A 25,810-nucleotide genomic window follows, 5' to 3' on the forward strand; every position below is an offset into this window, starting at 1 on the left:
TTTTTCAAATGACTAGTGCACGATGATTCAAAATCATGCATGGGTAAGAGAGGCACTCAATGGATTTTAATGTTAATAGAGTACAAAAGTCCACCAACACTTTCAGATCCCACGTTGCAACTATTGGTGAAGAAATTAAACGTGTCGAGTTTTGTTGTAGTCTCAAAGAATAGCCACAATTACTTGAAAAGCTAGTTAAAATACTCTTCCCTTTCCAACTACCTTTCTGTGTGAGGTTGAATTTTCTTCATATTCTTCAACCAAAACAATACATCATGACAGATTTAACACAGAAGATACAGTCGATTCTCGTTATTCATGGTAGTTGTGTTCTGTAAAGTTGCTGTGAATACTGAACCATTGCTCCTGGGGAGAAATACCTGGTTAGATTCCTGCAAGCCTCTAGTGACAACATTTTTTTTTTTTTTGGCTGAGGAAGATTCACCCTGAACTAACATCTGGTCACAACATTTTTGTTAACCAATCTATACCCAACTTGGTTTTATGTGTTTCCATTTAAAGACACCTTATTTAACATACATTGTTGATTCACTGACATTGGATTCACAGCCAACAGCACTATAACTCATGCCTGAGAGAAGCTTAGGGCACGAGGCTCCTCACAGCCTTCTCTGCTGAGGAACTGTAGGTGGCACTTCAGCACGGTGCCTGGGGCCGTTGTAAACAGCAAAATCAACAGCACAAAAATGTGAAAAAAGTGGCACGAAATAGACTGTGAAAAGGACATTTTTTGACAGTATGTCAGCTAAAACAAGAAGGCAGAGCGTCGCCTCATTTGACGTTACCTGGGAATGCAGACATGGGCCAGTTCCAAGTTTTCACTGCTCTGTGCATGTCGCTGATGAGCACAGAAGTGCCCTGAGTATTGATTTTGGAGTTACAAATACGTTTTACTGAGTAGGGGAATTTGCAAATATGGAATCTGCACGTAATGAGGATCAACTGTATGAGAATCCTGCCTTTTTATTAAGCTAGACAATAAAGCAATTTGCATTAAGCTAGACAAAGCAATTTGCAAAAGTGTAAAACGTTGCCACTCTTCTCATAATTTTTTCTTGTTTTGGAAAACAGTTATTTTTCATAAAGATACACTCAATGTTGCCATGTAAAGAGTTTATTATGTTAAAATGGGTAAATAGTTAAAAACGTTCTCAGTTTTAATTTCTAATACAGTAAAGATCAATAGGCATAACCTACACAGATGAAAACTGATTTTTTAAATCAATAGACAGTTTCTTAGAACAGTTTTAGATTTACAGGAAAATTAAAAAGATAGTACAGAAAGTTCCCGTATCTCTACCGACAATTTCCCCTATTATTAATATCTTCCATTAGTATGATACATTTGTTACAATTAATGAGCTAATATTGATACAGTATTTTTAATGTCCACACTCTGTTCAGATAGCCTCACTTTTCTCTTAACATCTCTTTTCTGTTCCAGGAGCCCCCGCAGGATCCCACATTACATGTCTTGTGTCTCCTGAGGCTCCTCTTTGCTGTGACAATTTCTCAGACTTTCCCTGTTTTTGATGACTTGACAGTTTTGAGAGCCCTGGTCTGGTATATTGTTGAATGCCCCTCTATTGGAATTTGTCTGACGTTTAAAAAATCGTGATTTGACTGGAGTTGTGGGTTTTGGGGATCTTCCCTAATTTTTAAGAGTGTAAAGGGGTTCCAAGACCCAACAATTTGAGAACTGCTGCTATTTTATTTACTTATTATTTTGTGAAATAGAGCAAGAAGACCTCTGTCTTCTTCTCTGATCAGTCTCCAGCCTCTACTACAGCCTGGCGCACAGCGGATGCACAATAAATATTTGTGGAGCAAGTGGCTGCAAGAACCAGGAGCTCAAAGGCAGCTCTAGGTTCGGAGAAGGAGGCGGAATCATCCGTGCACAGCCGGTGAGTGAAACGGCCGGCGTGGGAAGGCATCAGAGAGGAGTTGCAGGTGTGGCCCAGGCGAAACTGACGTCTAGGGCAGAGGTTCAACCTTAGTCACACATTGAAACCACCTGGGGGGGCATTAAAATATACCGACGCCTGAGCCCGGCGCCCAGGGTGGCTGATGTGATCGGTCTGGGGTGCCACCTGGTCATCAGAATTTTTAAAAGCTCCCCTAGTGATTTTAAGGTACAGCTAAGCGTGAGAACCACCTCTCTGAGGAGGTATTGTCAAGGAGTAGAGCCTGGGCTCTAAGTATAAAGATTTGGAATTGGAGTGGCTGCTCCCTGGCTGTATGACCATGGGCAAGTTACTGAACCTCTCTGAGCGCCTGTCCCCTCATCTGCAAATGGGGGTAGTGATATCTACTTCATAGGGGTGTGTAGATTAAATATAAGTAAAAGATCCTGCCTAGACCTGGAAATTGCCATTCACAATTGCTCCGCAACAACGATAATAACAGCAAACATGTATTGAGTTTTTATCACGTGCTGGGCTCTGTGCTCAGCTCTCTAAAATGACAAGTAGTTTTCAGGAGAGGCGGGAGATGTTGGAAGCACCCAAGTCACTGCCATTTGAGAACAAACACAGGATCAACATTGCCCGGTGCACCCTAAAGACAGCAAAGAATAATATTAATTATAACACAGCAATTATACGTCTCCCATTTGCCCAGTGCTTCACCCTGCACGGGGCATTTCCACGCTCAAGCGCTTTAATTTTCTCAGCTTTAATTTTATGTGGGGTCAGCAAAGTCATCTCCGTTGTTTAAATCAGGCTCTGAGAAGGAGATGGGCTAGCTCAAGCTCGCACAGCAGCCAAGTGGCCAAGGCCCGAATGTGCACTCGGAGCCCACGCCGTGGCCATTGTTACCGAGACGCTCACGCCTGCGCCTTCCCCAGACCGCCACCGAGGATGCGGGCGCGGGCCCAGCGGTGCCAGGGCCTGGTCCTGGTGCTCTCCAGGGATATCCAGGTCTCGGGAGGGCTCAGGAGGCGGTGGAAGGAAGGGGCTCGGAGGCGCGGCTCTGAGCTGGAGGCGGGAGAGGCCACACACCCCGCCCACCCTAGGATCCCCCTCCCTCCCCAAACACGCGGTGCCCTTTCTAGGGCGCGGCTGCGGAGCACGGGCTGTGCGCGGGGGAGGCGGGGGGCATCCCGGAGGGGATCCCGCCCCCTCCCCCGGCCGCCCGGCGGCTCCCACCCCTACGTGAGCGCAGGGCCGGCCCGAATCCCACCGGCTGCACAGCGCGTCCCGGCTCCGCGCCGGTGCCTCCGCCGTCCGGTCCCCGCGCCAGCGCTGCGCCATCCCTGGCGGGTCCCAGCTGCCCAGGCCGGGGCTTCGCTGGGCTCCGGCTCCTACGTTCGCGCGCAGAGCGCAGGCCGAGGCGCGGGCAGGCCGCCGCCGCCGCTCCAGGCGCGGGTGAGTGGGGAGACCGCGGTCCCGCGCGGGCAGGGGCGCTGAGGTTCAGGGCAGGCGGGATCCGAGGGCAGCTTGGCCCACCCTGGGATCAGGCGGTTGGGGTGCCCCCAGCTCCCACGTTCCCATCTCTCGCCACTCTTTGTGTCAGCTCCGCCCTGCTCGTCTCCCAGTCGTCCTGGTGAGTTTCCTATCGCCTTGGTTACCCCGGGGTCTCGCTGCTCATCTCCCCTCCACCTCATCCTGTTCCTCTGTCCTTGGCCTGAATGGTGGCAGCTATCCATCTCTGTGCCTGGTGCCTCGTCCCTTTACAGGGCTCCGTTCCCTGCCGGATGAGGGAATTTATTACGCCAACTCCGGACAGACCTGGTTGAGACTTTGGCCATCGCTGCAAGGGGCCTGGGTGTGGAGTTGTGTGTGGGGTGGTGGTGGTGATGCTGTCTGCGTGCGTGAGACTGAATTTATGAGTGGGCTTGCGTTCCCAAGGAGGTGTGTGGGGCTGCATGTTTCAATACGGGAAGGAATTTGAATGTCTGAAGTTTTGTGTCTTGTGTCCCAAGTTGTGTGTGTGTGTATAGGAATTGTATGCTTGTCACTGCCAGTGCGCAGTTTCATTTATGAAGGGGAGTTGTGCAGGGCTTCGTACGTCTGAAGAGGAGTGTGGGGTTGTGTGTCTGATGGTGTGCGTGAATGTGGCAAGTGTGTCTGCATGTGTTTGTGTGTAGAGATTGTATGACTGATGCTGCATGAGTGAAGTTGCATTTCTGAAGGTGTGTGTGGGGGTGTATGTCTGAACAATTCTGTGTGTGTGACTGTGTGTGTGTGGTTGGGTATGTGTCAGTTGCATACAAGAGGTGTGTGAGGTTGTGTTTTCAGATGTGTGTGTGATGTGTGATGTATGTGATTTCCTTCCTTTCTTTCCCTCTTCTCACTCCTCTGGGTAGCAGAGTGTTGAGATAAAATGTATGGAAGCATCCTTGTTTTGCCAACCATAGCTTGCTTCAGCTTTATGGTGTAGGACGCCCTTCTTTTTTCCTCTTGGCTCCAAGGGAGGGGTGGCCGGCACATCTCATCAAATCTAAGAGTCTGGATTTTGGGTGAACCAGGTGGGAGACCCATCCTTGAACCCCTGCAGAGACTGGGGACACTAGAAGAGCCATTTCCTGAGCAGGAAGCCTGAGAAGAAGGGTCAAGAGAATGTCTAGAACCAGGTGAGACTGGAAAAGAGAGAAGTAAGGGTGAGGGGAGAAGTCTCCAGGGTCCAAGAGAGGCTGAGACAGTCCCCAGTGGAGGCCAAAATCCTGGGAAAACCATTTCAAGTCAGGTATTGCTTGACAAGTCATGCACATAGAACCGAGAAGATCAATAGGAAGACATACTCCCGCTTCAGCAGTTTTCTCTGTCCTCATTGTATGCTTTTCATCAGCCATCAACAGATGGTTGGCATCTATTTTGTGTTCACCAGGCACTGTTCTAAGCGTCACGTGAATTGGGCCATCTAAGACACACAGAAAGTGACCAGTTCCTGCAAGGTGGAGTGGAGTTTGAAATAAAGAGCTCATGTATGCTCTTCTACTAGATCAGGGGTCTGCAAATTTTTTCAGTAAAAGGGCAGAGAGATTGTATTGCGGTCCATATAATGTCTGTCCCAACAGCTCAACTCAGCCATTGTAGCAGGAAAGTATAACTGTAGACAATAGTAATGAGTGAGTGTGGCTGTGTGCCAATAAAACTTTATTTACAAAAACAAGCAGCAGGCTGGATTTGGCCCTCACACTATGGTTTGTTTATTCCTGCTCTATACTGTACTACTTCTTGTAAGGAAGAGACAGGGAAGAGACAAAACTAGCTCTGGATTTTTTGTGACTAGTTTGGACCTTAGCTGAACACCGCCTTGGGACCCACGGACAACTTCGTGCTACTGCTTGGTGGCTGGAAACATACATCCTAGAGGAGAGGGAGGAATTACGCATTTCCTGTGTAGTCTCTGGTCCTATGGCTGAGATTTTTCACAGCAAAGTGAGAAGCAGCATCATGGTTTCAAAGTGAGTGATCCATTTGGAGCAGGGCCTCAACTGGGGTTTAGCATTGGGAACGGGGGCTTAGACCTGGAGAAAGCAGGGCTTCAAAAGCTGAGGCAGATGTCTCATCCCTTGGACATGGGAGGACCAGAGAAGGGCAAGGAAGATAGTGGCCCCAGAAAAGTAGCCACTCAGCCAGTGGCAGCAAAAAAAAAAAAGTCCAAGGACTTACCTACTGGTGCAACTGAGACCTCTGACAGACTCCCAGCCCTGACCTGGATGAAATCAGGCACTGGGGATGAGGCTGGGGTGGGGGGTGGGGGGCGGTGAACAGAGGTACCAGAAGATGTGATCCCTCAGAGAGTGGTGAGGTGAGATGAGGGTGAGGCCAAGTTCTCCTTACAGGTGCAGCAATACCAGGCAAACCAGATATGCACAGAGCTCAGTACAGGATACCATATTTATTGTCTTCCTTTGGCTTGGGGGTTTTTTTCTAAGAGTCATATGAATCCGGTGTATCTATCAGCAAACAGCTCACTCAAAGGGGGAACTTAAAAGAGTGTCAGTTAAGGACTATTTACAAAGTTATGAGCAGAGTTAAGGGAAACTAGTATGGTTGGTGTAGCACTCAGGGACCAGCAGGAGTGGGGAGGTGCAGGGAAGGAATAGGAGAGTGACCTGGGGATGGCTGTGGCTGTAACAGAGGATTGTCTTTTTTTTTTTTAATTGAAATATATTTGATATATAACATTGTGTAAATTTAAGGTGTACACCATGTTGTTTCGTTACATTTATTTATTGTAACGTGATTGCCGTTGTAGCGATGGCTCCCTTGACGTGACAGGAGGTGACAAGAACACCCAGTGGGGAAAGGACAGTCTCTTCAACAAATGGTGCTGGGAAAACTGCATAAACACATGCGGAAAAATGAGACTGGACCACTATTTTACACCGCCCCCCCCAAATTAACTTGAAATGGATCCAAGACTTAAACATAAGACCTGACACCATAAAACTCCCAGAAGGAAACGTAGGGAAGAAGCTCCTCCTCATTGGTCTTGACAATGATTTTTTGGATATGACACCAGTAATACAAACAACAAAAGCAAAAATCAACAAATGGGACTACATTTGATACATGTTGATAACTAAAAAGCTTCTGCATAGCAAAAAAAATGATCAACGGAATGAAAAGGCAGCCTACAGAATGGGAGAAAATTTTTGCAAACCATAAATCGGATAAGGGGTTAATATCCGAGATATATAAAGAACTCATGCAACTCAATAACAAAAAACAAACAATCCACTTTAAAAATGGGCAGAGGAACTGAATAGACATTTTTCCAAAGAAGACATTCAAATGGCCAGCAGGTACAGAGGCTTGTCTGATGGGAGCTGTGGCTTAGGTAGAGGAACACAGTCACTGCCAAATATGCACCATCTCCATCTCCTCCCACTCTCCATTCTCCTGCTGCCTTCCACTGGCCAGACCAAAAGGAGAGCCATTCTGGGCAAGGGAGCCTGGGTGATGCCATCTCTAGTGATCAGCCTTCTGCCCAGGGGTGAATCTAGAGAGAGAGCAGAATTCCCAGCATGCTTGGAGTAGAGGCTCTGCCACTTTCTTGCTGTGAGATCAGTGCAGGCAAGGCTGCCTATCCTTCAGGAATAGGAGGCTCATATGATACTTTTATGGACTCATGGGAATGTTTTCACTTCTTTTAAAATCAGAAGAGAGGGCCGGTCCCGTGGCTTAGCGGTTAAGTGCGCCTGCTCCGCTGCTGGCGGCCCGGGCCCGGATCCCGGGTGCGCACCAACGCACTGCTTCTCCGGCCATGCTGAGGCCGCGTCCCACATACAGCAACTAGAAGGGTGTGCAGCTATGACATACAACTATCTACTGGGGCTTTGGGGGAAAAAAATAAATAAATAAAATTATAAAATCAGAAGAAAGAATTAAACTTTTAGGTCAAAGAAAATTTTTTAATATATACTATTAGGTGGAATTCACATAACAGAAAACCAGCCATTTTAAAGTGGCATTCAGTACATTCACAATGTTGTGCAACCATCACGTCTATCTAGTTCCAAAATAACATATTCATTTTTATACAAATGCAGTTGTAAAATATAATTTTAATATATTTTTTTTAATGGATGAAGCAGTCTAAGGAGGCAGAAGTTCCTCAGGCTCATGAAAGTCAGATTTCCAAGCTGCCCTATACATGTAAGGCGTTTAGTTGGTAAGAGGATAGGCAGGTGTTTATTTTCATATGCATTTAATTTAATGTGTATTAAAAGATAATTAGCATTTCAAGTAATGATGTAAAGTTTGCCCTAAAGTAAAGACCTAATGTATCTAAAGTTTCCATTTTAGATACATTTATTTAGATAAGTAATGAAGTTACATGGATATGGCCAAAGGTAAAGAGAAGACATACAAGTCTGAAGTTTGGAAAACCGTGCCTGGCACCCTAGAGAGACTCTGAACATCACATTTCCCTTCAGAGACCATCCTGAAGAGCCACTGGGGTCAAGAATGATCACAATTTCCATCCCAAGGGACTCCTCCTCTCCTGTTGCTCACCTGGGCATTCAAGCAGAACAGCTGCATTTATAGGGCACCCACTGTTTGCCAAGTACTTGTTGATTTTGTCGGTATGGAAAGCCCTCTTGTCAGCACCTCCAGGCCAGACAGCAGACTGTGTTAATTTGGGGGAGCTAGTCTCAAAGTGCCTTGTCTAGGGGTCTGCATGCAGTTGGTGCTCAGGCAAAGCTTCTTACTTTGGTTTGTGAGCTGGGGCAGCCCCCAATTGCTTGTGATGATCTCATGAAAGAGGAGGCTGGAGTCAGGGAATGGCAAAAGCGGCCATTAAATCGTGGTCTACTTCCCTGCCTCTCCCCAGCCATGCCCAGGAGTGATTCTGAAGACCCTTGGCCCTTTTCTGCCAGGACATGACCCTTGAACCTCAGGCAGTGTTCTCAGGTGGCCTAGCGCTGGCACATCCCAACAGATGACATCGCCCCTCCCCTGCTGTTTGGACTCTCTCTGAGTTCCTCACCAGCTCCCTCCACCTTTCCGCCTCTACCCACATCCGCCCTCTATCCTGTCCCTCACCAGGCCCGGGCCCCTCTGTTGCCTGCAGGTAGACGATGAGCAGCCACGGCAACAGCCTGTTTCTGCGGGAGAGTGGCCAGCGGCTGGGCCAGGTGGGCTGGCTGCAGCGGCTGCAGGAGAGCCTGCAGCAGAGAGCACTGCGCACACGCTTGCGCCTGCAGACCATGACGCGCGAGCACGTGCTGCGCTTCCTGCGCCAGAACGCCTTCATCCTGCTGACCATCAGCGCTGTGATCCTGGGTGAGTGGACTACGATGGACGGGCTCAGCCCCCTCGAGAGCGGGAACTTCGGGGAAATTGTCTGCACACACATCTCATCACCCACTCATTCTCACCTGCACGCGTCCCACCATCGCTCCCCTCCCCAGGGACGCACTCACACAGATGCGGAGAACACAGCTGTGTGCACACAATGTCACATGTATATGCATGTGAACACACACGAATATGTATACACTATACAAACACATACTTTCTGCATATGAAGACACAACAAACGTGAACACATTTTAATGCATTCACTAAACGTGCACAGGTAAATTCACATACACACTTGCACACATATACTAGAACTTATAAACACATTCACACATGCACATACATTCCTCTAAACGCACATCAGCACACTTATGAGCTTAAATACACACCCATGTTTGAAAACAGTAACATATACATACAAGTCACACCTATATAGAAACATAGGAAAAACATGCATCTTGTGTATGGGCCACATGTACAGGCACAGATACCTGTGCACAAATGAGAGTACACTGTCACATATGCATGCATATGTACATGTAAGTGTGTGCAGACGTTTACACACAAATTCACACACATATCAACATGATAACACAAATTCGTACATTTCTACAATGTACACACAAACATACACTCAGAATGTTTCTTTCTCTCACCCCCAACCACACACAACCCTCTTGGGATGGATGGCCCCTGCTTGGGGCTCAGTGACCCAAATTCCACTCCACGGACCCCTCATTTTGGCTGTAGGGGTCAGCCTGGCCTTTGCCCTGCGCCCATACCAGCTCACCTACCGCCAGATCAAGTACTTCTCTTTCCCTGGAGAGCTTCTCATGAGGATGCTGCAGATGCTGGTGCTGCCACTCATCGTCTCCAGCCTGGTCACAGGTGAGACAGCCCAGGCCAGTGCTGGCCTCTAAGACCCATCCCAGAGCCCAAGCTCCTACCTGGAGCCAAGGCTGTCCCAAGCATGAGAACACCTCTCCAGCTCAGGCATCAAACCTGGAGTGTGCGCCTAGCCCTGAGTCCTTGGGCAAAGCCCCAATCTCAATCAGACCCAGGTTCCAGACCTCATATGGTCTACACCCCTTATTTCAGTGACTTTCCTATATTTTTCCTTGGAGGTAAGATACCAGCCTGCCAGAGGCTTAGTATCATCCAGAGATGAAATAAAGGCTGTGGCGGGGCAACCAGGGAAGGTAGCTGGGATATGGTGTGGACGGTGATGGGATGAGACGTGGATGAAGGTGTTTGTGATGCAGGTGACAGGATGGTGGGTGGAGGGCAAGATGGAAGTATGGAGACTATGCAGGAGTCAGCAAACTTTTTCTGTAACGGGCCAGGTAGAAAACATTTTCAGCTTCAAGGGCCATATGGTCTCTGTTGCCACTCCTCAGTTCTGTTGTCCTGCAAAAGCAGCTATAGATTAATATGTAAACAAGTGGGCGTGGTTGTGTTCCAGTAAAACTTTATTTATAAAAACAGGCAGTGGGTGGGATTTGGCCCATTGGTAGTCGATTGCCAATCTCTAGATTTTGGGACGAGGGTGAAGATAAAGGCATGAAAGAATGTTTTCTTGGGTTGGGTTTCCTAGAAGCAGAGCCTGAGATGGGGATATTTGCACAAGCAATTTATTGGGGGATAGCTCTCAAGAGAAACCTATGAGGAAGTGAGGAGAGCTGGATGGGTGGGGAAAGAAGCTAAGCAGAAATGTGGGTTCAGAAGAAGGCTGGCCTCTCAGCCTGATCCCATGGGGAGCTCTAGAGCGTGAGTAACACTACAGAATTGATCCACCCAACTCCGCCTCCACCCAAGTCAAAGGAGGATGGCTTTTTGAATCCCTGTACCAATCAGCCATTGGCTGTAGGTCTCCCATGGGGCCTTTTTGGGTAACTAAGTCCCTGTTCTGCTGAGGGCAATTCTCAGGAGAAGGGGGTAGCATGAGCTGTTAGCAGCCAACATGCTTAACAGCTGTAGGATAGGTGTATCAGCCTGGTAAAGTGTATCTGAATAGGGCACCCAAAGTATCTACTGCAGAGAGTGTATAGTGAGTTGGGTTGGAGTGAGTTGTGATCTTGGGGTGGATAGCAGAATGAAGAGTGGAATGAAATTATGATGCAAAATGAGGGTAAATGGAGAATGGGATAGGGGTTGAAAAGATTGGCTTGGAGTAGAGAGAAGGTTAGTGACATAGTATTTGGGAAAAAGGATGGGGTGGAAGATGTTTATGGAAAAGAGAAAGGGGTTGAAGAATGATGATATGGGTTGAAGGATGGTGATATGGGTACTGGGTGGGGCGTAGGAGGTGGGGGTGCTTAGTGGAATGGTGGTTGATCTGGTGGTGCGGGGAGGGTGGAGCAAATGGGTGGGATAGTGGGTGGTTGCGTGTCGATGGGGCTGCTTGGGGCTATGCTACCTGTCCTCTAGGTATGGCATCCCTGGATAACAAGGCGACAGGGCGGATGGGGATGCGGGCAGCTGTATACTACATGGTGACCACGGTCATTGCGGTCTTCATCGGCATCCTCATGGTCACCATCATCCATCCTGGAAAGGGCTCCAAGGAGGGGCTGCACCGCGAGGGTCGAATTGAGACCATCCCTACGGCTGATGCCTTCATGGACCTGGTCAGGTGACGTCCTTTCTAATTTTGATGGGGATTTTGGCCCTCCATGCAACAGTTTATGCTCAAGCAGAGACAAAAGGGGACAAGCTGACCCAGCCTGGAAGTGGCAGCATCCAAGTTGAGCCTGGTTTTATTGGTACCCATTTTCTGCCCTGGAGCCTGCACAAATCCTCTGAGAGCAACACACTCCTAGGATATGATCTTTTGACTCTTAGGCTAGGGAGGCTGTACCTTAAGCCTCCCTTGGGATGGGCTCAGGACAGGTGGTGTTTTTCTGGTGTTCCCAAACTCCACTGGAGGGTGAATGATTCTCTTAGAGCAGCAAGATTTTGCCAGCCAGAATCAAAGCTAGCCCTAGTGCTACTCTAGTCACCAACTTGGGAGGATCCTAGAGTTGGAGGAGTTCAGGAGCTGTCTGTGGTTTTTTGAGGCATCACTATCATGTGTGTGTGAACTGAAGTCCTTGAGGTGGCATAGGGTCCTACTAAAGGGCTCAGACAGACCTGGATTTGAGGTCCATCTGTACCCCTTAGCAGCTATGTGGCTTTGGGTAGCTTACATAAATTCTTTGTGCTTTGGTTTCTTTGTGTGTAAAATAGGGACATCAATAGCACTCATGTCTAGGGTCATTGTAGTGTTTAAGTCAGATCATATAGATAAGGCACTTAGCTCAGTGCCTGCCTGCTAGAGGAAGTGTTCAAATGTTGGCTGCCATTATTATTATTGCTGTTGTTATTATTATAACTATTATCACCCTAGACTCCTTTCCAAGATCTAACCACTTCCCTTTATCTGATGTTTTTCTACAGAAATATGTTTCCGCCCAACCTTGTGGAGGCCTGCTTCAAACAGGTCAGGGGGAAGTACACAGTTTGATCAAAGAGTCTGGGAGGGTGGGGAGAGCTTGCTGCTGAGTGACTGATCCAGGGGCGAGGGGAGGGAAGAAGGGCCTGACAGAGCAATGGCCAGGGGCTTTTGGAAGAGTCTGGGACATTGGTGTAATGATCAAGGGAGGGTTAGAGAGAAGGACTTAGGTGAAGGGCTGCCTGGGGATGGTATTGGAGGAGGAACCAAGGCCTCTGACCATAGATGGTTGAGGAGAGAGGTCCCAAAATCTGCCTGAGCATTGCCCAAGGAGCTTGTGGAAAATGCAGGATCTATGCTCATTCCCCCATGCAGTGGCTGTTCCCTCCCTCAATCATTTGTTCGTTCAGTTATTCTATGCGTTGGTCAAATCATCCATTCACTGATTCAGATCTACTGAATAAGATCTTCCAGGGTGTGGGAACCAGGAATTGATGTTCAAGAGAAATTTCTCCAAGAGATTCTGATGCATCCACTGAATCAAGTTTGGCCCCAATCTCTCCATATTTTAGTTCAAGACGCAGTACAGCACGAGGCTGGTAACCAGGACCATTGTGAGGACAGAGAACGGATCTGAGCCAGGCACCTCCATTCCTCCTCCATCCTCAATGGAGAATGGAACCAGCCTCCTAGAAAATGTCACACGGGCCTTGGGCACCCTGCAGGAGGTGCTGAGCTTTGAGGAGACTGTGCCTGTACCTGGCTCGGCCAATGGCATCAATGCCCTGGGTCTTGTGGTCTTCTCTGTGGCCTTTGGGCTGGTCATCGGTGGCATGAAACACAAGGGCCGAGTCCTGCGAGACTTTTTTGACAGCCTCAATGAGGCTATAATGAGACTGGTGGGCATCATTATCTGGTGAGTGCTGGGGTCTGACAGGGTGGGTGGTGATGGTGCACGGGAGGATGGAGCCAGGGCTGGGAAGTCAGGCTAGGGGCAGCTGCTGAAGGGGTCATTGCAGCCATTTGGTCAGTCGTTCCTATAGGTATTGGTTAATTCACTTGCTAACTCTTGCACTCATTCACTCACTCATTCATTCATTCCTTTCTGCAATGATTTATTCACTCATTCATTCCCTTATTCATCCACTCATTTACTTATGTATACTCATTCTTCCATGCATTGTTCTTTCACTCCCTTATTCATCTATTCAGCCACTCATTCTTTTATGGATTGGCCAAATCATCCATTCACCCATTTTTTCATTTATACTTATTCTTCCATGCATTGGTTTACTCATTTTCTCATTCATTTATTCATTCTTCTGTGCATTGGTTCATTCACTCAATGCTACGTTCATTCATGAACTCATCCATGCATTAGTTAAACTGTTTGTTGATTGATTTATTTACTCACTAAGTCATTTATTCATTTGGACTCATTCTTTAACCCACTCATTCATCTCTGCATTTGTTATTGTCTCGTTCACTTGCTCAAATATTTCTTGCATTTGTTCATCCATTCACTTAACACATATTCATTCACTCGCCCACTCATTCATGTCTCATTTGCTCATTTTCTCACTCATTTATCCACTTGCTAATTATTCCTTAATTGATGCATGCACTCGTTCATTCTTTAGATTTCTTCATTCCTTCACTAATGCAACCGACATTTTCCCAGGCTGACTTTGTCTTTAACTCTGGAATACAGAGATACATTGAATTCAGTCTTTGTCCCCAAGGAGCTTGCAAAGTCTTGGAGGAGACAGACACATACTAGATAAATATAATACAAAGTGAAATGTTCTGTAGTAAGGAGACATTAAAAAGTGTTGGAAACATGGAGAAGTGAGCAGCCAATGTAAGGATATACAGTGAACTCTGTCTGGAAAGGTGAGGATGGAGTATGGAGAAGGTCACCTCTTAGCTGGCTCTTGAAAGGTAAGTAGGAATCTAACAGGATGGGAAGAGGGAAGAAGCACTTCAAGCAGAGGAAAGAGAACATGCAAAGCTTGAAAGAACCTGAGTCATTTGGAGAATGTTGGAGAGTTCAGGAAGATGGGAACATAGTTGGAAGTGGTGGTGGAAGATGTTATAACGGCTGTCTGGTTCCAAATTGGGGAAGACTTTGTACATCATCCCAAATAATTTGAAAGTTGTGTAGGGGGCTAGAGGGCAAGTTAAGAGCTTGGAAAAGCAGCTGAGGGGAATGGGAGGGGGAGCTTATCAAGGATAAGCAAGAAGATTGACAAGGAGTATGGAAGGCTCAACTGAATTGGAAACCATGAGCTTATGGTGGTATCATTAGTATGGTTGGGGAAAATATCCACATGTTCCAGGTGGCTGAGCATAGGAGGAAAGAAGTCATGTGCATTTGATTCAGGGTTGAGGAATTTTTCAGAGGACGAGGAGAAAGGATGAAGAAGAGGGAGTTGGGAATAGGGTTCACAAGGTAATCATAGAGGTTAAGTCTAGACTTGGGGACTACTTAGCAACCACTCACCAGGGCTAACCCTTGAGCCCACCTGGGGGAACACAGAGGTGGCTGGAGAAGTCCCCCGCATCCTCATACCCACAGCCTTAGCTTGAGTCTCATCATATCTGACCTAAGCTGTTGCACCAACTTCCCAAGAGGTCCCCACCTCCTCCAATACATGCACCATGAGAATGACCAGGCATAGAGTTCAATTTCTAAAGAGAGAGGAATAGTAATTGAAGCCTGCTGATAGGCACCACTGGCAGAAACTCACAAGACTAAGCAGTGTTCTGGTTTGTGGGGAAAACAGGTGAGCCTCTGATGAACTTGCTTCTTCAGTCTCCTCCACTCTCCTTTTCACTGACTGCTCCAGCCACACTGGTCTCTCTGCTCCTCCGATACTCCTAGCTCATGCTCATCTCAGGGTTTTTGTACTGTGCCTGCAATGCTTCCCCCTCAGATATACATGGTTCCTTCTCATCATTTAGGCCTCAGCTTAAATGTCACCCCTTCAGAGAAGCCCTCCCTGACCACTCACACTTAAGCAGCCCCACTCAGTGACTCTCTTTTGCAGTTATCACCATCTAAAGTTTTTAATTACATGTTTCTACATGTACCACCTATTTTCTCCATTAGAATGTGCACCATGAGGGCAGGGACCATGTTACTGGAACATAGTAGGGTGCTCAATAGATTTTTGTTGAGTGAATTAATAAATAGATAATTTGATAAGACAGGTTGTTTGTCCCGGGAAATCCAGGTGCAATAGCTCAGAACTGGTGAGTGAGTGAGAATATGCACTTACAGGCAAGAGAATGGGGCATAAAGGTGACAAGTGTAGAGCAAAGAGTTGTGGGCAGTGAATAAGGGAAGTTAGGCCAGAGATAGGGAATGTCTGGGCCGTGTCTAGGGAAAGAGTCCTGAAAACAGTGACTATTTGAGGGGGACTTGGATGGGGGAGTGGATGAAGGAGAGACCTTATAAGAGTGTATGCCTTGGAGTTGTAGGAACTTTTCCTCTCTCTGGGGTGAGCTGTGGGTGAGTAGGAAGAGGAGGTGGGATGTGTTTGTGGGGCCCAGCCCTGTTTGTTAATGTGTAGGGAAGGTTGGAGTAGAGTAGGGTGCTGTATGTTGGGCACTGCCTGGCTCCAAGGTCTCATACGGGCAAACCCTAGGGATGCCAGCTCTGAGTTTGTAGGGGAGGTCATGAGGAAGCTCTGACAGGTGTCTGGCTTGGCCCAGGTATGCACCTGTGGGCATCCTGTTCCTGATTGCTGGGAAGATCCTAGAGATGGAAGACATGGCCGTCCTGGGGGGTCAGCTGGGCATGTACACCTTGACCGTCATCGTGGGCTTGTTCCTCCATGCTGGCGGTGTCCTGCCCCTCATCTACTTCCTCATCACCCACCGGAACCCCTTCCCCTTCATCGGGGGTGTGCTGCAGGCCCTCATCACTGCCATGGGCACGTCTTCCAGGTATGGCCTTGTCTCCCACCGCTGGTACCCTTCCTACTTTCATCTTTGTCTTTCATGAGCTCTTCTAGGAGTGCTGCCCTCCCCCTCTACAGAACCTCTTCTGAGTTGTACAATAATGTCAGATGCTCCTGAAGGTCTCCAGGTGGCTCACCTGGGCGCTGATATTTGTCCAGGGCTAGCTCTCCTGATCCCTTTTTCTCCTTTCCTGTTTCTCTGTTTTATATGGAGGAGAACTAGCTGCCAATTATTAGGTTAGGATGAAGCTTCCAACATGCCTCATATTCTCGTTTTCTAGCTCAGGGGATCTTATCTCCTCTTAAGATGGTCTCTGGGAGCTCTCTTGGCTTCCTTCTCCTTTTTTTGAGGCTTTAAGGGGTTAATAAAGAGCTTCCCTTTCTCCCATCATCCAAATTCAAAACGATTTGAGAAGTATCACAAGCACCAACCAGATGGAAGAAAAATATAATTTTTATTGTCCATAATGCTGATTGGAGAATGTGTCTTTTGATCTATGGCCAAGTAGCATTGGTGCTATTGTACCCTAGAATTGAACTCATCTGGTCGCCACAGTGCTGGACACCCAAAAGCCCTCTCTGTGGGTCCAGGCTTCTCATTGCATGACATAAAGCTGACCAGACAGAGCACACATGTTTTGTGGACAGGCTAACGCCAAATGAGATGCCCACCCCTTTGACTAAACTCCCCAATCAGTTAAGTCACTCTTCCTGCCCTAGGAAGTGGTGGGGAGAGACGCCGAGAGGTTAGTGTAGCTGAGGTTATGGGGAGTGGGGAACAGGGGTCCTCTGTAATGCTCCTCTCTTAGCCCTGAGGGGTGGGAAGTCAGAAGACTCTTAGTCCTCTCCTTTCTGGGAGTGAATAGATAGCGTGAATTAGTGGTATGAACTAGCCTAGTAATTAGCCTTAAGCTATTGGCTTTAAGTGGATCAAGAGACGTTCAGCCTGGAGGACCCCCATTGCAGTGTGCTCCCTGCATCATAAGGAGACCCTCTTCCCCATGCACAGTTATCAGCCTCTGAAATATTATACACCCGCCATCCTTCCCTTGCTCTGGCTCCCACCTGGCTTCCCAGTGTTCTCAGGGGAAGCACTCCTTGGGCCCTTTGCTGCTCCAGCTCCGCTCTGCCATTCCCTGTTCTCAGCCCCCAGGGCTCTCTCCCCTAGCTCTGCGACACTGCCTATCACCTTCCGCTGTCTGGAGGAGGGCCTGGGTGTGGACCGCCGCATCACCAGGTTTGTGCTGCCCGTGGGGGCCACCGTCAACATGGATGGCACCGCCCTCTATGAGGCCCTGGCCGCTATCTTCATTGCACAAGTCAACAACTATGAGCTCAACCTGGGCCAGATCACAACTATCAGGTGAGATGATCTTGGGTAGGACCTGCCAGCAGGTGAGACCTAAGAAGTCATTAGCTTGGCTAGGGGAGGAGGGAGCCACAACTTGAGGTCAAGGGAGGACTCTGATGTTGGAGAGGGGTGTGGGAAGAGCCCAATCACCCATACCGGATGAGGCTAAAGGTGAGACTTTGCAATTTGAAGTTGTCAGAAGCTGGCAAGATGTTCAGATCAGTTCTCCTTTCACATGCTCTTGTGGAAGGTCCCTTTGTCCAGTGTTTTCCAAAGTATGGCTGGTACATCCAAATAGCATGAGGTTCTTATTATAAATATGGATTCCACGGCTTCATCCCAGAGGCCTAGAGGTTCTAACTTAGTCACTATAAAAGCAACAGCAAACTTGGGTAATGGTCATCTCCTTCAGGTCGTTGCTCCAATGTTACCTTTTCAGGAAAGCGTCTCCTGAATACCCAATTTAAATTGCACCTCTGGACTTCCATAGGCTGAACCATTTCCCCGTAGCACCATCTGCCTTGGTATAAGTACTTTATTTATTCATCTTGCTAATTGCCTGCTTCCCCCACTAGAATGTAAGCTCTGTTTGGACAGGATTTTCTTCTGTTGGAATTTCTGTTAGGTATCTAGCACATAGTCGATGCACAATAAATATGAGTTGAAAGAATAAATTGATTGAAGGCTGTGTAAAGTGTTGTGCAAAGTGCCTTTGTGCCCATTCATTTGATCCTCATGACACCTCCTGAGGTGGCTAAAGTTATCATTATTGTTTGAGGGAGGAGGAAACAGAAACTGAGGCAGGTGAAGTTACTCACCCAAGGTCACATAGTGGGAAGAGGTGGAGCAGGGAGTCTTGATTCCTGAACCAGTGCTGGTAACTGCAGAGCACCGGGGGGGACGAGGGATGGATGAGGGGTGGGAGGAAGGAGCATGCATTCAAGGAAGCTGGGCTGGGAAGCGAGGGTACACGTGGGCAATGGTTTGAGATTCTCTTGCCCAGGTGAAGAGTCTGAGTCAAGAGAGCTTACCTTCTGTCCCACACTCAGCAGCCTCATGCTGCCTTCCTGTGAGCATGAAGTACTTGGAGCTCATGGAGCTGGAGTTCTCTATTCCCTGTGGCCACTGAAATAGGTTTCATAAGTATTAGGTGTTGGGAAATAGCCTCTTGTTCAGTCAGCAGGTATTTATTGTAAAGGTACTGACTTGGTCCCAGGAATAGGGAATATGGCTGTGGACAACATACTCATGGTTCCATACTGGGTCTCTTTGGAAATCAGATGACACAGCAGACTCAGGGTCCTGGGAAGGTACCACTGAGGATTTTCCTCATGGCTTGGGCTCCTGGTAGTAAGGACTCTGTGTGGACTCCCAACAAAGGCTGGCTGGGATATGATGGACACAGCTCTCCAAGGTTCTGCTCTTATGTACAGATTCTTTTTGGAGGAAGAAAGACTCACTGTGACTCTTCTGCTGATAGAGGCCCAGGGGCCAGTTTCTTGGCTTATGTCTCCATTTTCTTAGAAAAAGCAAACTTGGAAAGATATGCAAGTAACTTGGTGGGTGTGGGTCTGCCTTCATCCGTTCCTTCCTTGCTCAAACATTCATTTGGTGTCTCCATGCCAAGCACTGTGCTTGGCACTTGGAAAACCTAAACATGTGAAAGGCATGAACCTTTCTCAGAAGGAGTCCACAGTCTATTAGAGGAGACCATGAGCGAACTAAACATTTCCACGTGATCTTCCAAGTGCTGTGCTGGGGAAGCCAAGTGCTGTGGGAGTGCAAGGGGGCACCTGGCCCAGCCTTGGAGAAGAGGCAGTGAGTGAAGCCTTCAGGGACAGGTAACACCTGAAGTGAATGTGGAAGGAGGACTAGGAGCTAGCCAGTTGGAAAGGAAGGAGGTGGGTAAAGGGGATGATGGCATCTGAGAGCAGTGGTTCTCAAAGTGGACCAGCAGCAGCATGTGGGAACTTGCTAGAAAATGTAAATTCTCAGATCCCACTGCAGGCCCATTGAATCATAATTTCTGGGATAGAGCCAAGTCATCCATGTTGTAGCCAACCCTCTAAGTGACTTTGCTGCACAGTCAAGTTTGAGAACCACTACCTTAAAAAGACTAAGAGGAGTACATCAAGGCTGGTGCTTAGAGGGCATGAAAGGGAGAAGGACATGGGGCTGGAAAGGTGGACAGGGGCAAGCTCAGGAAGGCCCCTGTGCCAATAGCTCCAATTTAACAGCAAACATTCAAAAAACACGTGCTGAATGCTTTCTATCTGGCAGGCTCTTTATGGAGACTGAGGGATGCAGGGAAAAATAAGACATGGTTCCTGAACTCAGGGAAGATCCAGTCTAATGAAGGAAAAAGACACACAAATGATGATGATAGTGATGGTGATGGTGATGATGGTGATGGTGATGATGTAGATGATGATGGTGGTGATAGTGATAGTGGTGGTGATGGTGGTGATGATGGTGATGATGATGGTCAATATTTATAAAGCACTTGCTATGTGCCAGACATAGCATTAAATATTTTGTAAGCATGAGCTCTTTGAATGACATCCAATTATGTCCTATGTATAGCTCCATCATTGCCCTTGACAAATTAAAAAAAAAGATTATCTGTTTATTATTGGTAACATAAGAGCTTTGGGAATCCAAAAGAAAGCCATGTAGCTTTCTTTTCCCTTCCATTTTGTTAGGTACCGCCTCCCCCCAAATAACTTCAAAATCCAAACAAGTGGCCCTTCGTCATCTTCATTTCAAAGTTCCCTGACCTTTGGACCTCCAGCCACCTGCCCTTGGGGCCACGCCCTGGACTTTGCCACCACTTAGCCTGCTTTGACATCTCTAGTATATGCATCGTGGCCACAACCTCCAACATATCCATCCTTTTACTTTATTTCTGCTACATATCTTTAATTTCACGAGAACTTTTGCTTCCTCAACTCCTCTCTTTCCCCCTATTATGGTTTCACTTTTCCCCTTATGTGTTTTAGTCCAGTGCTTCTCAAACTTTTATGTGCATACTAATCACTTGGGGATTTTGTTCAAAAGCAGATTCTGATTCTGTGGATCTGGAGTGGGGCTTGAGGTTTTGCATTTCTAACAAGTTCTCTGGTGATACTGATGTTGTTGGTCTGGGGACCACACTTGGAGTCATGAGCTTCCAGACCAGAGAATGTGGCACTACATTCTTTCACTTTCTTGAGAGTGTCTTTGACATCCTCACTCCCTAATCTTTCTGTCCATCAGCTCTCCAAATCCTCAACATTGGGAAACTCAACCATCCACTTTATCTGCTTGTACATCAAGGTGTCTGAGCCAAGATGGGAAAAATCTACTCACTGTGGAGATTATCACCACAAGAGGATGCATTACATTCTCAGCCAAACACATTTCCACTCAGAAATCCCTTTATGTCAGTGATTCACAGTCCTGGGTACACATTAGCATCACCCAAGACCAACTGCTCCAAGAGGTTCTGCCTTAGTTATGGTGGAGGTGGGGTCTTGACATCAGTATGTTTGTGAAATCTGCGCAGGTAATTCTACTACGCGGCCAGGGTTGACAACCAGTTATATGGTGGCTCTGTTAGCCATTTCTCAGCAGTAATACCAAATATTCACCATTGTCTTTATCCACCAAGCCCATTCTCCAATTTCCTTCCTCATGGAAGATCATATTGCCTTCTACCTCAGGGGGATCATTGAGGTTACTGGGTGTGAATGGACCTACCTTTCTGCTCCCGCAACTCAAATTTATTATTGTATGCATCCATCCATGCTTCTTTTCCTGTGATCTCAGTTTAAACACGGTTCTGTTGCTTTGTTCAAAACTCATTCTTCCACCATTCCCCAAATCTCATCCCTCCTATCTTCTCACTGTCAGCCATTCCATTGCTACTTGCATTTTCAACTCCACTGCCTCTACTTGACCTTTCTCCATAACATATAAAGGCATGCTGACATCTCTCCCATGTTATAAAATTAAAGACCTCACACCTAAAATGCTAATGATCTCAGGAAAGTTGGGCTGCAGTGTCCAGAGCATCTCATCCTCTCCAACACCTGCCTGTCCCTCTTGGCTATATAAGGATTTGGGTGATGGCAGGTACCACAATGTCACACAGCATAGTACAAAGCGGGCTTGGTTGGAAACACATAACTGGGGATCAGCAGCAGGATGGGGTGCTCTACCTTTTTGTTGTGGTCCTGAAATATCACCCTGTAAATAGGATAAACAGTCTGAACCTGGGTCTCCATGACTTAGGAGACTTTCAGGGATACAGGTTACATCTGGACACCAGGGCTAATAGCACCTGGCAGTTCTATGCGACGTTGAGCCCATGTGAAGTCCCTTCATCTACAGGTAGAGGAATCCCTGGCGGTAGCTACCTCATTGCCACACAACCCAGAGATTGCCACTGGATCTTTCTTCAAACAGTCTTTCTTGTCTTTCTAGTGGATGGCTGGGATATAGGAAGCCTTTTCTGGGGTAAACCAAGGATACAATGAAGATGACATAAAGATAATTTCAAAGGAAAACATTTTTTGTTTGTTTGTCTATGTCAGGGTCCCAAACATTGCAGTGAGCACTTCTTTTGGGAAACTGTGACATCATTGGGAGTAGGGAAGTCATCAAAAAGGGTAAGGATGAAAGACTTTTGAGGGGTTTCTTAAATGGACCTGGGAATGAGCATCACTTCCATCTTCTTCCTGGGAATCTATGGGGAGAGTTGGTGGTGACCCACCAGGTAATATTTCAGAATTTAGTGGCAGATAGTGATTGGCTGGTTGGAGATTCCTAGTTTGGACCTAATCTAAACTTACCCCAGAGAAGTTTGCATTGGCTTCTTGGATCCAGGCAGAATTAGCTCATCCCATTGAGAGCATGCTGCCTCCCTCCCCAGGGCACCCACAGATCACTGTTCATGCCAGGGCCAACGTTTGGAGGATATATTCTCTCTCACTTAGGATAATGGTAATAATGACCCTCCTTGAGGTCCATCCTCAAAAAGCACTGTGCTCTTTTACTGCTCACAAGAACTGCATGAGGTAGAATTCTCCCATTCTACAGAAGAGGAAATGGAGACTCTTGAGTTTATGTCCAAGGTTGTACAGCTAATGAATGGAGTCTGCTGGATACCAAAGTCTATTCTCTGTCCACCAACCCAAGAGTTTACCCAAGAGTTGTTCTAATAGAGACCTCACTTGGGCTAAGCATCCCGAGTGACTCCATGTTTATGATTATAGAATTTGGGAAGGGGCTTCAGAGGCCACCAGGAAGAGGGACACCAACCTCAGGGCACTTACGCCTTTTCTGGTAAGCTCAGTGGCTTTGGAATACTTAGCACCATGTCAGGCAACCCAAGTTGATGCAGGAGCTAAAGTCTAGCCTACTCTTGATCCGGTCTGACTCTACTTGCTGGTGGACCACTATCTCCTTCATTCTCCATGGATTTTACCTTTTAGTTTTCCAAAACTGTATATATATATATATATATATATATATATATTTTTTTTTTTTGTGAGGAAGATCAGCCCTGAGCTAACATCCATGCTAATGCTCCTCTTGTTTTGCTGAGGAAGACCGGCTCTGAGCTAACGTCTATTGCCAATCCTCCTCCTTTTTTTTTCCCCCCAAAGCCTCAGTAGATAGTTGTATGTCATAGTTGCACATCCTTCTAGTTGCTGTATGTGGGACACAGCCTCAGCATGGCCGGAGAAGCAGTGTGTTGGTGTGCGTCCGGGATCTGAACCCGGGCCACCAGTAGCGGAGCGCGCACACTGAACCGCTAAGCTACGGGGCTGGCTGTATATATCTTTTTTTTTAATTATAATTTTTTCCCTTCACTCAGCATAATAGACAATTTCTTCTTTTGGCTCTAAACTTGGCCCACCTTCCAGAGTTCCATTCCTGCAGCTGGACCTGGCCGTACTGACCTACCTACTTCTAGTGTATGTGCATATGGGAACTCAATCTTCTGGTTTATGACTGCTGCCTGGTTTGATTCTTCTGCCCTCTTCCTGCCCCCAGAGGCAGCTGGTTAAATAACTACTTTTGCAACTACAATGTGAGTTGTTTAAACATATAAAAGTCTATCATTGGGTGAACTTCCAACCAGATCCCAGCAAAGGACGAGGAGACCCATCTGCATTGGCATTCAATGAAAGTCACTTTGGATTTGCTTTTTATTTTTGGAAATTTGATTTAGGATGCCCTGGGAACTGACTCCTTCCCTTCTATTGTGTCCTTTCTCGCTTCCTCATTTCTCCCTTCCCTCCTCCTGCCTGCCTGTGTTCTCTCTCCATTTGCAGTATCACGGCTACAGCAGCCAGTGTTGGGGCTGCTGGCATCCCCCAGGCGGGTCTGGTCACCATGGTCATTGTGCTCACATCGGTTGGCCTGCCCACTGAAGACATCACGCTGATCATAGCTGTAGACTGGTTCCTGTGAGTGTTCTTCAGACCCTTGTGCTGTCTCTCCTTGATCCCCCTGCTTTCCCTGCAGGACCCCAACCTGTGGGCCCTCATTCCAGCAAAGACACAGAGTTCTAGAATTTTATATTGAAAGGAGGCCCTTTGGGGAGTACTCCAAGCCATAGCCTGTGGATCCCAAATTCCACAGAGTCAACCTTGGGAAGGAGGGTGGGGAGGAGACAGGCAGTGGGGGCTTTACCTATCAGCTAGAAAAGCTCCACTTGTACCTGTTCTATGTAGAAGTCACAAAAAAGGTGACCCATGGGACAGAGCTGGCTTGCAAATATTTTTTAAAAAATTCTCGGGCCGGCCCCGTGGCTTAGCGGTTAAGTGCGTGCACTCCGCTGCTGGTGGCCCGGGTTCGGATCCCGGGTGCGCACTGACGCACCGCTTCTCCCGCCATGCTGAGGCCGTGTCCCACATACAGCAACTAGAAGGATGTGCAACTATGACATGCAACTATCTACTGGGGCTTTGGGGGGAAAAAAGGAGGAGGATTGGCAATAGATGTTAGCTCAGAGCCGGTCTTCCTCAGCAAAAAGAGGAAGATTAGCATGGATGTTAGCTCAGGGCTGATCTTCCTCACACAGACACACACACACACAAATTCTCAACTTTAAAAACAGGAGGTTTACATAAAAAAAATCTGGACTTGAATCCCCACCTGGGAGCCATCAGGTGGACCTGTGTCCCATTTGGGTTGTCTCCAGCCTGGCCTGATTTACTCATGGTGGTTACCTTCCTCATCTCATATGTTGTTCATATCATGACTCCCAATTTTCTATCAGATGTTAACATCCTTTAAAAAAAAGAATTGTGTTGCTAATATCAAATGTGAGCATATCAGGGGTGGTCCAACTTGTGCTTGTTAGGAGGGGGAACTGAGGACAGAGGGGGGAGGTACCTGTAAGGGTTATGCGGTCGTGGATTGGACTGGAACGTGAGCCCCAACTCTCAGGCACAAGGAGGCCCCTACTGTACCCTCTCCCCTGGGGACCTCTTCAAGCCTCGGTTAACAGCAGCTTCTCCCCTCTCCTCCCTAGTGACCGACTTCGCACGATGACCAATGTGCTGGGGGACTCGATTGGAGCAGCTGTCATCGAGCATTTGTCTCAGCGGGAGCTGGAGCTGCAAGAAGCTGAGCTCACCCTCCCCAGCTTGGGGAAACCCTATAAGTCACTCATGGCACAAGAGAAGGGGGCGTCCAGGGGACGGAGAGGCAACGAGAGTGCCATGTGAGGGGTCCCCAGCTCTGCTGCCCAGAGAGGAGGGAAGGGGTCTGGGGAGGGAGGTCCTGGGGAAGATCCACTGCCTGAATAACCGTGCACTGAACACCCATGTCCTGTCTGGCATGTTTGGGGGAGACTGAGATAAAGGAGCGGGAATGAAAGGTATCCAAGGTTTCCGTTTCTCTCTGAGCATATGCTGAGAACTTGAGGGAGGGTGGTGAGCAAGGCAGGGAGGAAATGTTTCTCCCGGGATTGGGGATACAGGAAACTTCAGGTTCAACAAAGTGAAGGATCAGCTCATGTTCCTAATTTTCTCAAGGAGTGATGGAACTGAAGAAGGTAAAGGAAAACCACTGTTTCTCATAATAAAACAATATCCATGACATCTGTATCGGGGGTCCTCAAGACCACCTTTGGGTTCAGTGATTTGCTAGAAGGACTCATAGAGCTCAGAAAAGCTGTGGTGCTCCTGTTTATGGTTTATTGCTGTGAAAGGACATACATTGAAATCAGCAAAGGCAAAAGCTACATGGGGCAGGGTCCAGGAGACACCAGATGTGAGCTTCTAGTTGTCCC

The 25,810-nt window shown here is 47.5% G+C and overlaps 1 protein-coding gene across 9 annotated transcripts in view; it reads left to right on the forward strand.

Annotated features, from left to right (window-relative positions):
* Nucleotides 1-25,617, forward strand: part of SLC1A6 (solute carrier family 1 member 6) — a 154,110-nt gene extending 128,493 nt beyond the window's left edge. Inside the window, exons 1-12 of one of the 9 annotated variants that reach the window (XM_087443695.1) lie at nucleotides 3,107-3,386; nucleotides 4,490-4,594; nucleotides 5,254-5,428; nucleotides 8,548-8,759; nucleotides 9,528-9,665; nucleotides 11,205-11,409; nucleotides 12,213-12,255; nucleotides 12,780-13,123; nucleotides 15,925-16,158; nucleotides 17,341-17,535; nucleotides 23,844-23,978; nucleotides 25,049-25,617. In XM_087443695.1, the coding sequence (XP_087299821.1) occupies nucleotides 8,555-8,759; nucleotides 9,528-9,665; nucleotides 11,205-11,409; nucleotides 12,213-12,255; nucleotides 12,780-13,123; nucleotides 15,925-16,158; nucleotides 17,341-17,535; nucleotides 23,844-23,978; nucleotides 25,049-25,244 (1,695 nt within the window). In that variant the 5' untranslated portion in view covers nucleotides 3,107-3,386; nucleotides 4,490-4,594; nucleotides 5,254-5,428; nucleotides 8,548-8,554 and the 3' untranslated portion in view covers nucleotides 25,245-25,617. Of the gene's footprint in view, nucleotides 1-1,465; nucleotides 1,926-3,106; nucleotides 3,387-4,489; nucleotides 4,595-5,253; nucleotides 5,429-8,547; nucleotides 8,760-9,527; nucleotides 9,666-11,204; nucleotides 11,410-12,212; nucleotides 12,256-12,779; nucleotides 13,128-15,924; nucleotides 16,159-17,340; nucleotides 17,536-22,097; nucleotides 22,173-22,778; nucleotides 22,849-23,843; nucleotides 23,979-25,048 lie in introns of those variants that run through there. The other 8 variants (XM_087443697.1, XM_087443696.1, XM_014797741.2 and 5 more) reach the window with 8 other exon arrangements.
* The last annotated feature ends 193 nt before the right edge of the window (nucleotides 25,618-25,810 follow it).

This window comes from Ceratotherium simum, chromosome 18 (genome assembly GCF_057802395.1).
Source record: "Ceratotherium simum simum isolate JZ-2026a chromosome 18, ASM5780239v1, whole genome shotgun sequence".
Taxonomy (NCBI): Eukaryota; Metazoa; Chordata; class Mammalia; order Perissodactyla; family Rhinocerotidae; genus Ceratotherium; species Ceratotherium simum.